Raw genomic sequence first — 11,980 nt, 5'->3', positions numbered from 1 at the left:
GAACTTGAAGGCACTAATTTTGAATGAAAAGCTTGTATTTCTGTTAAAGTGCCATAGTCTGAAGATTTGATTAATCTCAATTAAAATATTTTAAAGAACTTTAAAGACTTTTGTACTGATTAATAATAAGAAATGTAAAGACTTTTGTACTGATTAATAATATCTCAAAACATGAACTAAACTCATCAATCCATCCTCTTCTAGATGTCTCTGGCCAGGCTGTGGTTCCCTCTATGAACCCCTTAGCTGTGGGAAGTAATGTCACACTGAACCTAGTTCCCCAAAGCCCCATCACCATAGGGACCTGGTCATATGAAACTACAATCATCATAATTGTCTATCCTGGTGGCAGTAGTGTGAGTAAAATGTATCAAGGCAGAATCTCATTCAACCACTCCTCCTCAGAGCTGTCCATAAGCTCTCTCCAACTCAACGAACTCCAGGACGATATACTGTCCAGGGAATGGAGCCAGTCCTGAACGCTGTGGTGACTTTGTCTGTCCAGGGTAAGGAACTGACCACTGCCTTTCTGTTTATCTTTCTATGATGGTAGACTCTCACTCACTGGCACACACATTGCTCGCACACATACTCACCTGCACACTTACTTGCCTATTCACATATTTTCTTGCACGCAGGTTCACATGCAAACATGTATGCACATCGGTGGAGGCTGCTGAGGAAGACAGCTCTTAATAATGGCTGGAATTGGAGTGTAATGGAGTGAATGGAATGGTATCAAATATGAAAAAGATGTTTGTGATACCATTCCATTTACTCCATTCCAGCCATTATTATGAGTAATTCTCCCCCCAGCAGCCTCCAGTGATGCACATACATTCTCTATCAATGATTAATTCATCTCTGTCACAATAATAAAAGGCAAGGTCATTTTCCTGACATGGAAAGCTAACACTTAAATGTGTCAATGTATTCTGAAACTATAGTGAAGTTGGCCTTCATAATACCTCTGAAAAGAATGAACCTGAACAGATCACAGAGTATGAGCAAATTTTACACAATACTTTTTATGTGTGTGCAAAGAGACTAAGGGCTCTACAGCGCTCAATCCTGTAACTTGGTCTCTATGATAAGTAAATAAAATAAAATAGCATATTTAGATTGATTTCCAAAAGTTTTACAGTGTGAATCAAAACATCAACTATATGGTTGTAATTCAGTAACACACAAAACACTTTCTTGAGACATATCCATCTTATCTTGACTGCCATCTACTCTCTCACCCACAGAGCTCATTTCAAACGTGACTCTAAGGGCCAACGCCATTGATCTAGTGGAATTGAACGATACTGTATTTTCACCTGCTCCGTCTCCTCTGGCACTTCCCTCTCTTACCGCTGGCTGAATGGCAGCTCCAGAGGTAACAGCCAGTGACAGAGTTCGGCTTGGTGGTGGGAACAGCACTCTCACCATAGTCAGTGTGACACGATACGATGAAGGGCCTTTCAGATGTGGGGTCATCAACGGAATCAGCAATGGCACCAGCCAGCCCATTGGCCTCAATGTTAGATGTGAGTATCAGAGCATGCAGTACGAATCACGCACAACAGACATGGATTGTACATTGTCATTGAGAGCTAGCATTCCATGCAATGATGCAATATGCCTATTTTCATCCCTAACCATTCCTCTGTGTCCACATGATCCAGGTCATTATTTGCATGGATCATTAGTACACTGTGTTTCGTAGAGCAGGACGGAAACATATTCTAGGTAATGTTTACCCAACACATCATTGTTATTGGTTCCTCCCATAGATGGCCCAAGTAACCTCACCATGATGGTACTTCCTGAGATGACCATAGGACATACAGCCTACAATACGGGCTCTGACATCATTCTGTCCTGCTCCGCTCAGTCCAAACCCGCTGTGTCCTACAAGTGGATGTTTAATGGGGCGTTCCTCAACGAGCAAAGCCCACAGCTCAGTCTGCAGAGCACCAGGGAGAACCAGACAGGAAGTTACGCCTGCTTAGCCCACAACAATGTCACACTCCGATTCGCCACCCTGACCACAATGATAAAGATCGTGGGTGAGGCAACATTCATTGTTACGAAATGTCATATAGTTGGTAGTGAATATTTGATTATTGATGGTTATGAATAGAATGTTATATAATTAAGCAATAATGCCCGAAGAGGTGCGGTATATGGCCAATATACAAAATCTCTTATGCACGACGCTACGCGGAGTGCCTGGATACACCCCCTCGGGCCTTATTGCTTAATTATAAACTGGGTGGGTCGAGCACTGAATGCTGATTGGCTGACAGCCATGGTATATCAGAACCTATACAACGTATGACAAAACATTGTTTTTTACTGCTCTAATTACGTTGATAACCACACAGTTTATAATGGTATTTTACCACCGATCAGAGTGAAGTACAGCGTGACAAATGACTCTTCCTCTTCTTTTTACCCTAGAGCCGATATCAGCAGTTGCGTTGAACAGTGATGGGAAGCCACCAATACTGGATCAGTCGTTCACTCTGCGGTGTGAGGTGACTGGACCTGTAGACTACATTCACTGGCTGATAAACAGCCAGCTAATATCCCTAAACAACAGAACAATCTTCTCTACGGACAACAAGACAATGGTTATCAACCCAATCCAGTTTTCTGACAGAGGAGAATATCTCTGTGAGGCCTTTAATGCTGTCAGCAACCTGAAGAGCATGGCATACAAGCTTGTGGTGAACTGTGAGTATTACACGAGCTGGTAATCTTTGTCTGATAAAACCAATTCAGTGGCCTTGTAGTTAGAGTGTCCCCTGAGATTAGAAGGTTGGGAGTTTGATCCCTGGACGAGACATACCAACGACTGTAAAAATGGGACCCAATGTGTCTTTACATAGGCACTCAGCATTAAGGAGATAGAATCGGGATAAGGGCCTGTGATAGACTAGCGTCCTGTCCAAGGGATATACTTATACATCAAGCTGCAACAAGCTACAGGAAACAGGAGATAGGCTCCTGCTCCTATGAGGGTTTCGCCAGAGGCTAATTTCTTACTGAACTTTGTCAAAATAGTCAAACCATAAGATTAACCATATTTTCTTGTGTTTAACAGTTGGACCAGAGAGACCTGCTGTAACTAGATCCGGATATAGCGATGACAGGACAAAGCGTGACCTTCAACTGCTCGGCCTCCTCTCAGCCTCTCAGCCAGTTCAGCTGGTTCTTCAACGGCTCCCAGGTGGCATCTGGCTCAGTGTATGAGACTGGCTCACTGACGTTAGCCAGTCATGGGGGAGTACACCTGTGTGGCCTTCAACAACATCACTGGCAGAAACAGCACTGTCTCCAAGATGCTCACTGTTGTTGGTGAGTCAGTAACTGCTACTTAAAACCAAGGAACTAAAACTTGCTTTACTGTGTTTGTGTTCAGTTGGTTTTAGACACAGCACACATGCTGCTGAACCTACAGGATAATAAGTTGGAAGTTGAGATAAAAAAGTGCTTAAAAACCCCCCTTTGATCTACTTTACACAGCACCTGTGACCATGAGCATTGTGAAAGTCATTGAGCCCAGCCAATACTGAACGAGAAATTCTGTCTGACCTGTGAGACCGCTGGAACGGTTTACTCCATTCACTGGATGAGAACGGCTGGCCTCTGTATGCTGAAAACAGAACAGACTTCTCTATGAACAACAATACACTGACATTCAACTCTGTCCAGCATTCTGACAACGGAGACTATCAGTGTTCTGCCTACAACCCACTCAGCAACATGACCAGCCCAGAATACAGACTGACCGTCAACTGTGAGTGAGTTATTACTGGCCAAAACCAAACTTGATATTTGCCTATTTAATTCTAATTTTGACCTATAATGAGGGCAAGATGGAATTTATAGTAATGGAATTGGGGGTAGGTTTGGAGGCCACTTCTGGCACCATTATAAGAAAACCAAGGGGATGGCTGGGTATTGCTGGGGTCAAACAAAAGCAAGCACACTAATGGCATTTCCAATAGCTAATCTCATTCAATATCTTCATCATCTTGTGTTTCCCCAGATGGTCCAGAGAGACCTGTTATCACGAGTCCGGATATAGCGATGACAGGACACAGCGTGACCTTCAACTGCTCGGCCTCCTCTCAGCCTCTCAGCCAGTTCAGCTGGTTCTTCAATGGTTCCCAGGTGGCAACTGGCTCAGTGTATAAGACTAGCCCACTGACCTTAGCCAGTCTTGGGGAGTACACCTGTGTGGCCTTCAACAACATCACTGGAAGAAACAGCACTGTCTCCAAGATGCTCACCGTCATTGGTAAGACAGAAGAGACATCCAAACTGTTTAACTTGTACATGTAGATATAGGCCATTCAACATACAGTGATTGTGATGTAGTCAATATTATTGTGACACTGACGTTTTCTTCACAGACCCAGTAACCATGGCCACGGTGAAAGTCATCGGTGCCCAGCCAATAGCAGACTACATGTTTACTCTGACCTGTGAGACCGCTGGAAGCATTTACTCCATTCACTGGATGAGGAATGGCTGGCCTCTGTATGCTGACAACAGAACAGACTTCTCCATGAACAACAATACACTGACATTCAACTCTGTCCAGCATTCTGACAACGGAGACTATCAGTGTTCTGCCTACAACCCCCTGAGCAACAGGACCAGCCCAGACTACAGACTGACCGTCAACTGTGAGTAGTTATTATCAAGTTCAACTTTGACCCGATGGCCTGAGGTGGAATCTTTGAGAACTTCCTTTATAAATATTGTAATAAAGCCAATGTGATGGTTTGGATCAAACCTTGTATACCATATGACATATGTTGATGTCCTTTAAACTTCTGGCCAATGACAGATGATGGGTTTAACTCACATCTGTCAAACTCATTCCGCAGAGGGCCGAGTGTCAGCGGGTTTTTCGATCCTCCCTTGAACTTGATTGATGTATTAAGGTCCCTTATTAGTGAGGAACTCCCCAAACCTGGTTGTCTTGGTCTTAATTGAAAGGACAAAACAAAAACCAGCAGACACTAGGGCCTCCATGGAATGAATTTGACACCCCTGGTCTAACTGATTGTCTTTTGTATCATAGATGGACCGGAGATGCCTATTATAACAGGACCAGCATTAGGAGAAACAGGACACAGCGTGATCTTCAACTGCTCTGCCTCCTCTCAGCCTCTCAGCCAGTTCAGCTGGTTATTCAATGGTTCCCAGGTGGCGACTGGCTCAGTTTATAAGATTGGCTCACTGACCTTAGCCAGTCATGGGGAGTACACCTGCGTGGCCTTCAACAACATCACTGGCAGAAACAGCACTGTCTCCAAGATGCTCACTGTTGTTGGTGAGTCAGTAACTGCTACTTAAAATCAAGGAACTAAAACTTGCTTTACTGTGTTTGTGTTCAGTTGGTTTTAGACACAGCACACATGCTGCTGAACCTACAGGATAATAAGTTGGAAGTTGAGATAAAAAGTGCATAAAACCCCTTTGATCTACTTTACACAGCACCTGTGACCATGAGCATTGTGAAAGTCATTGGAGCCCAGCCAATACTGAACGAGAAATTCTCTCTGACCTGTGAGTCCGCTGGAACGGTTTACTCCATTCACTGGATGAGGAACGGCTGGCCTCTGTATGCTGACAACAGAACAGACTTCTCTATGAACAACAATACACTGACATTCAACTCTGTCCAGCATTCTGACAACGGAGACTATCAGTGTTCTGCCTACAACCCACTCAGCAACATGACCAGCCCAGAATACAGACTGACCGTCAACTGTGAGTAGTTATTATGGCCCAAAACCAAACTTGATATTTGCCTATTTAATTCTAATTTTGACCTATAATGAGGGCAAGATGGAATTTATAGTAATGGAATTGGGGTAGGTTTGGAGGCCACTTCTGGCACCATTATAAGAAAACCAAGGGGATGGCTGGGTATTGCTGGGGTCAAACCAAGGCAAGCACACTAATGGCATTTCCAATAGCTAATCTCATTCAATATCTTCATCATCTTGTGTTTCCCAGATGGTCCAGAGAGACCTGTTATCACGAGTCCGGATATAGTGATGACAGGACACAGCGTGACCTTCAACTGCTCGGCCTCCTCTCAGCCTCTCAGCCAGTTCAGCTGGTTCTTCAATGGTTCCCAGGTGGCAACTGGCTCAGTGTATAAGACTAGCCCACTGACCTTAGCCAGTCTTGGGGAGTACACCTGCGTGGCCTTCAACAACATCACTGGAAGAAACAGCACTGTCTCCAAGATGCTCACCGTCATTGGTAAGACAGAAGAGACATCCAAACTGTTTAACTTGTACATGTAGAAATAGGCCATTCAACATACAGTGATTGTGATGTAGTCAATATTATTGTGATACTGACGTTTTCTTCACAGACCCAGTAACCATGGCCACGGTGAAAGTCATCGGTGCCCAGCCAATAGCAGACTACATGTTTACTCTGACCTGTGAGACCGCTGGAACCATTTACTCCATTCACTGGATGAGGAACGGCTGGCCTCTGTATGCTGACAACAGAACAGACTTCTCTATGAACAACAATACACTGACATTCAACTCTGTCCAGCATTCTGACAACGGAGACTATCAGTGTTCTGCCTACAACCCCCTGAGCAACATGACCAGCCCAGACTACAGACTGACCGTCAACTGTGAGTAGTTATTATCAAGTTCAACTTTGACCCGATGGCCTGAGGTGGAATCTTTGAGAACTTCCTTTATAAATATTGTAATAAAGCCAATGTGATGGTTTGGATCAAACCTTGTATACCATATGACATATGTTGATGTCCTTTAAACTTCTGGCCAATGACAGATGATGGGTTTAACTCACATCTGTCAAACTCATTCCGCAGAGGGCCGAGTGTCAGCGGGTTTTTCTGATCCTCCCTTGAACTTGATTGATGTATTAAGGTCCCTTATTAGTGAGGAACTCCCCAAACCTGGTTGTCTTGGTCTTAATTGAAAGGACAAAACAAAAACCAGCAGACACTAGGGCCTCCATGGAATGAATTTGACACCCCTGGTCTAACTGATTGTCTTTTGTATCATAGATGGACCGGAGATGCCTATTATAACAGGACCAGCATTAGGAGAAACAGGACACAGCGTGATCTTCAACTGCTCGGCCTCCTCTCAGCCTCTCAGCCAGTTCAGCTGGTTCTTCAATGGCTCCCAGGTGGCATCTGACTCAGTGTATGAGACTGGCCCACTGACCTTAGCCAGTCATGGGGAGTACACCTGTGTGGCCTTCAACAACATCACTGGCAGAAACAGCACTGTCTCCAAGATGCTCACTGTTGTTGGTAAGTCAGACTGTAGATTATTTGCTTTGTTGTGTTCATTTACAATCTGATAATAATTACAATAAACATATTTATCATACAAAGAGCCCAAACATTTCTAATCTTTACTCAGCGAAGATGTACAGATGAACACATCCTTTCAATACAGTGCAGTGTCCACTTACAGTATACCCTTAGCTCTCACCCTCTCCTTCCACAAAGATGTACTTTTCCATCACCCAAGATTTATCTGTGCTCCTCCATGCCTATCACAGGACTTCTCATCAGTCAGGAGAGGCCTTGGGAGTATACATTCCTACAGCACACTGCAGTCCACTAAATAATTACACTTCTCATACACAAAGAGCTTAAACCTAACGCTACTTTCAATCTCTAAAGATATAAAAAACAATCTATTCATACTAAGGGGATATAATTATATAAAACATGAAATATATAAAACAGTAATATAAAACAGCAATTTACCATCTATCAGATCGTACAACCATTTGTTTTATATGTACATGTTTTATATATCCAACTATTGCATCACTGGAACTAACCATTTTACCAAATTACAAAACTTGATACTGTACATAAAGCAATACACATCCTCTCTCCTCACAGAGGCTATAAAGTCGGTGATGGTGAAACGAAGCAAAATACCGATAGCATCTGACAACCTAACCCTGACCTGTGATGTCACCGGGCGCTATGACACCATCTACTGGATGAAGGACAACCTGCCTCTGATCCTGAACAACACCTTGAACTCTGACATCACCATCTCCAACAACTCTCTGCACTTCAGTCCAGTCCAGGTGTATAACAATGGAAACTATCAGTGTGTCGCCACCAACATCTTTGGTCCACACACCAGCCCTAAATACCAGCTACTGGTGAACTGTAAGTACTGGCGTTTTAGTAATATTTTAAAAGATACGCATTTATATAATGTAGAAACAGTCAGAAACCCACCACTGTTATGATGGTTAGTGCTATCCGGGATACTTGGGATGTCCCTAGCCTAAACCCTAACCTTAACCCCTACCCTTACCTTAACCTTTACCTAGCCCTAACATTAACCCTTACCTTAACTGTTTTAAATTTCAACTTCAATGGGGTGATGTAAGAGTTGGATGTCCCAAGTAGCCCGTTTAGACTTTTCCCTGTTATGATCCCACCCTCTCTAAACTTCTTTCTGTAGATGGCCCTCTGAGTGTGGACATCTCTGGCCCAGTGTCAGTGGTGATTGGCTCAGTAATCACAGCCACGATGAAGTGCTCTGCCAACTCCCAGCCAACCAGCGAGTACGGGTGGAAATTCAACAACCAATCAGTGCTGGGGACTGGTCCTTTGATAGCTGTTGTCGCCTCCTTGGAGAATGCAGGGAACTACACTTGTGTGGCCAAGAACCCTGTGACCAACATCTCAATGTCCAACACCATCAGTCTGGATGTCACTGGTAAGTGGGTCGGCTGTTGTAGTAAGACCTAGGTGGGATGTAATGAGTAATCAAATGTCACAAAGTTGTTTTTATTATGTTGGAACTTGGTATTTAATATTGGCATACTTCTTTGTGCAAGGATAATTTTCATGCATCAGGGAAAATGCAATAAAGACATACGCTGAACTGGGGGGTACAGACAGGAATCAAGAATAATACAATTTTTAAATTATATTATATTTCTCCTCCCCTGCCTCCCCTCCTCTCCCTTTCTCCTTTCTCTCCCAGGCCACTCGACTGCCCCTCCATTCCAGTCCAGAGTTGGTCTGATGCTGATGGCCCTGCTAGCTCTCTCTCTCTGCTTCTGATCAACCACTGAGACCACCACAGTATGCACAATGCATGTCTGTCTGCTGGCTGGGAGCCAATCACTCCCTTCCCTCTACCCTCACTGACCTGAGAAAGGACTGGATAGGAATAAGTGGTATTGTCGATATTATGATTGCCCCATCTTGCCACCATAGGGCTGGGTTTAGTATGCTCAGCTCCTTTCCAATGTTTTTAGGTTGTGAGGAGAGAGTCAACAAGAGGTCAGAAGGGAGAGGTCTATCCCCTTAGAATAGAACCCACCTCCACAATGTGTTTTTATGTCAATCATCTCTATAAACTGATATTCCTTTTAAAAACAACAATCTTGAAAACTGGTCTTCAACATGGTAATTGAAGGGGCAAACATCCACTGCTCAGCTGCACTGCCTATTTCTGTTTCTAATTCAATGTTCTTAGATATTCACTGCCCTTGTGACTGTTGCCCTGGAGTCCATTCACTGAGTCCCTTTCTGTGTTGTTCTGTGTTTGATCATGTATGTAAACTCTGTAGTTCAAGTACAAATTCAGGTTTATTTAGCATATAAATACCTTAGAGGTAAAACGTTTCAAACGATAATACATTTAACTGGTGTTTATGTAAAACATGGCTTGTTTTTGCACCTATTTAATGTATAAGCTTGTAAATCCTCGGAGGAGATGTAGGCTTGTGCTGTTGTCTTATGTTTATATTTCCTCTTCATTAATTATTGTCTTAAATAAAGTGTTGTCTTTTCACACCTGTCCTACTGAATGGTGCAATCTTGGGTGATTTCTTTATCGGCAAAATCGCTGTGAAGAAATATGGATTTAATGAAGTAGCTACAGAAGGAGTTAGAGTGGCACAATACACACAAAAGGAAATGTGAAATCGAATTATAAAATGCTAAAATAATACATTGGAAATCACTCCACACACATAGTGAAACTTGTTATAAAAAAACGTGTATTACAAAGGAGTATAATTATATAATAAATGTTTATTAAAAAAGCAGTCATGGTTCTTGAGAGAGCAATGTGAGATTACAAAACATGGTTTCAAGGTTTATAAAGTAGTTATTAAAGGTCAACTCTTTAAATTGGAATGCTCATGAAGTTTTTGCCTTGGTCACCCTTTGACCTCTCTACCCTTTCCATGATCTTCGGGCATTTCCACTGATTCTTGAATCCTTTCCTTAAGCACATTGCCACAACTGGATTGTGCGTAGGTTGGAGAGGATGGGAGAGAGATACACAGATTAGTGACTTTGGGAGAGTACACTGTAACAAGTATTGTAGTAACTCTTCAATGTACTGCTGTTCCACTGTAACAAGTATTTTAGTAACACTTCAATGTACTGCTGTTAGTGTTACAGAAACACAGGGCTACTCACAGGCCTTCCTGGGCTTGCGGTAGGATTTGGCAGAGTCCTGGCAGAGGCAGCCTCCACTCAAACCCTCTCTCCTCCTCCCTGAGTGACACAAAGCAAACTGCTGTGTTAGCCTGAGTGCCATTCGGATCTGCCAACTATTTGCCATCCAAAAACATTACAATCATGAGCTGTCAGAAACAGATTGAAAAGCAGGCTAGGATTGTATCCACTTACAAAAATCACAAATTACTGTATATCCTTAAAATATACATACTGGACAAATAGCAATTACTTCCTAATCACTCACCCTTACAGTCACACAGTCTGTCATGGTGTCTGGGGGGGTTGATCTGGTCTCCAACTCTCCCTAGGTCCTCCACTGTAGCTACACTGACATCTGAACGTTGTACATCAGTTTCAGGAATCCCTTGGTAGAGAGGATAATCAGAATGGATATGTATGTATGATAGATATTTCTGCATGATGGATATGTCTGTAAGACGGATATTTCTGTATGATGGATATGTCTGCATGACAGATATTTATGTATGATGGATACGTACAGTGCATTCAGAAAGTATTCAGACCCCTTGACTTTTTCCACATTTTGTTTCGTTAAAGCCTTATTCTAAAATTGATTAAATAATGTTTTTACCCTCATCAATCTAGACGCAGTACCCCATAATGACAAAGCAAAAACGGGTTTTTATAAATTTTTGCAAATGTATAAAATAAAATACAACGGAAATATTAAATTTACATAAGTATTCAGACCCTTTATTCAGTAATTTGTTGAAACACCTTTGGCAGCGATTACAGCATTGAGTCTTCTTGAGTATGATGCTACAAGCTTGGCACACCTGGAATTGGGGAGTTTCTCCCATTCTTCTCTGCAGATCCTCTCAAGCTCTGTCAGGTTGGATGGGGAGCGTCGCTGCACAGCTATTTTTAGGTCTCCCCAGAGATGTTAGATCGGGTTCAAGTCCGGGCTCTGGCTGGGATACTCAAGGACATTCAGAGACTTGTCCCGAAGCCACTCCTGCCTTGTCTTGGCTGTGTGCTTAGGGTCGTTGTCATGTTGGAAGGTGAACCTTTGCCCCAGTCTGAGGTCCTGAGCGCTCTGGAGCATGTTTTCATCAAGGATCTCTCTGTACTTTTCTCCGTTCATCTTTCCCTCGATCCTGACTAGTCTCCCAGTCCCTGCCACTTAAAAACATCCCCACATCATGATGCTGCCACCACCATGCTTCACCATAGGGATGGTGCCAGGTTTATTCCATTCGTGACACTCGGCATTCAGGCCAAAGAGTTTAATCCTGTATTCATCAGACCAGAGAATCTTGTATCTCATGGTATGAGAGTCCTTTATGTGCCTTTTGGCAAACTCCAAGCGGGCTGTCATGTGCCTTTTACTGAGGAGTGGCTTCCGTCTGGTCACTCTACCATAAAGGCCTGATTGGTGGAGTGCTGCAGAGATGGTTGTCCTTCTGGAAGGTTCTCCCATCTCCAGAG

The 11,980-nt window shown here is 43.2% G+C and overlaps 1 protein-coding gene and 1 pseudogene across 5 annotated transcripts in view; both read left to right on the top strand.

The window, feature by feature from the left end:
- Positions 1-446: 446 nt before the first annotated feature.
- LOC123482073 lies at positions 447-3,243 on the top strand (annotated as a pseudogene).
- Positions 3,244-3,634: 391 nt separating this feature from the next.
- LOC121542872 (hemicentin-1) overlaps positions 3,635-11,980 on the top strand; it is a 58,903-nt gene continuing 50,557 nt past the window's right edge. For 3 of the 5 annotated variants that reach the window (XM_045208620.1, XM_045208618.1, XM_045208619.1), the window contains exons 1-8: positions 3,635-3,790; positions 4,043-4,294; positions 4,410-4,685; positions 5,087-5,338; positions 5,503-5,778; positions 6,028-6,279; positions 6,395-6,670; positions 7,073-7,324. In XM_045208620.1, coding sequence (XP_045064555.1) covers positions 3,670-3,790; positions 4,043-4,294; positions 4,410-4,685; positions 5,087-5,338; positions 5,503-5,778; positions 6,028-6,279; positions 6,395-6,670; positions 7,073-7,324 — 1,957 coding nt within the window. In that variant the 5' untranslated portion in view covers positions 3,635-3,669. The remainder of the gene's footprint in view (positions 3,791-4,042; positions 4,295-4,409; positions 4,686-5,086; positions 5,339-5,502; positions 5,779-6,027; positions 6,280-6,394; positions 6,671-7,072; positions 7,325-11,980) is intronic. The other 2 variants (XM_045208621.1, XM_045208622.1) reach the window with 2 other exon arrangements.

The sequence above is a fragment of the Coregonus clupeaformis genome, chromosome 28 (genome assembly GCF_020615455.1).
Source record: "Coregonus clupeaformis isolate EN_2021a chromosome 28, ASM2061545v1, whole genome shotgun sequence".
In the NCBI taxonomy this organism is placed as follows: Eukaryota; Metazoa; Chordata; class Actinopteri; order Salmoniformes; family Salmonidae; genus Coregonus; species Coregonus clupeaformis.
Note: the sequence above shows the minus strand (reverse complement) of the source record. Positions and strands in the feature narration are given on the sequence as shown.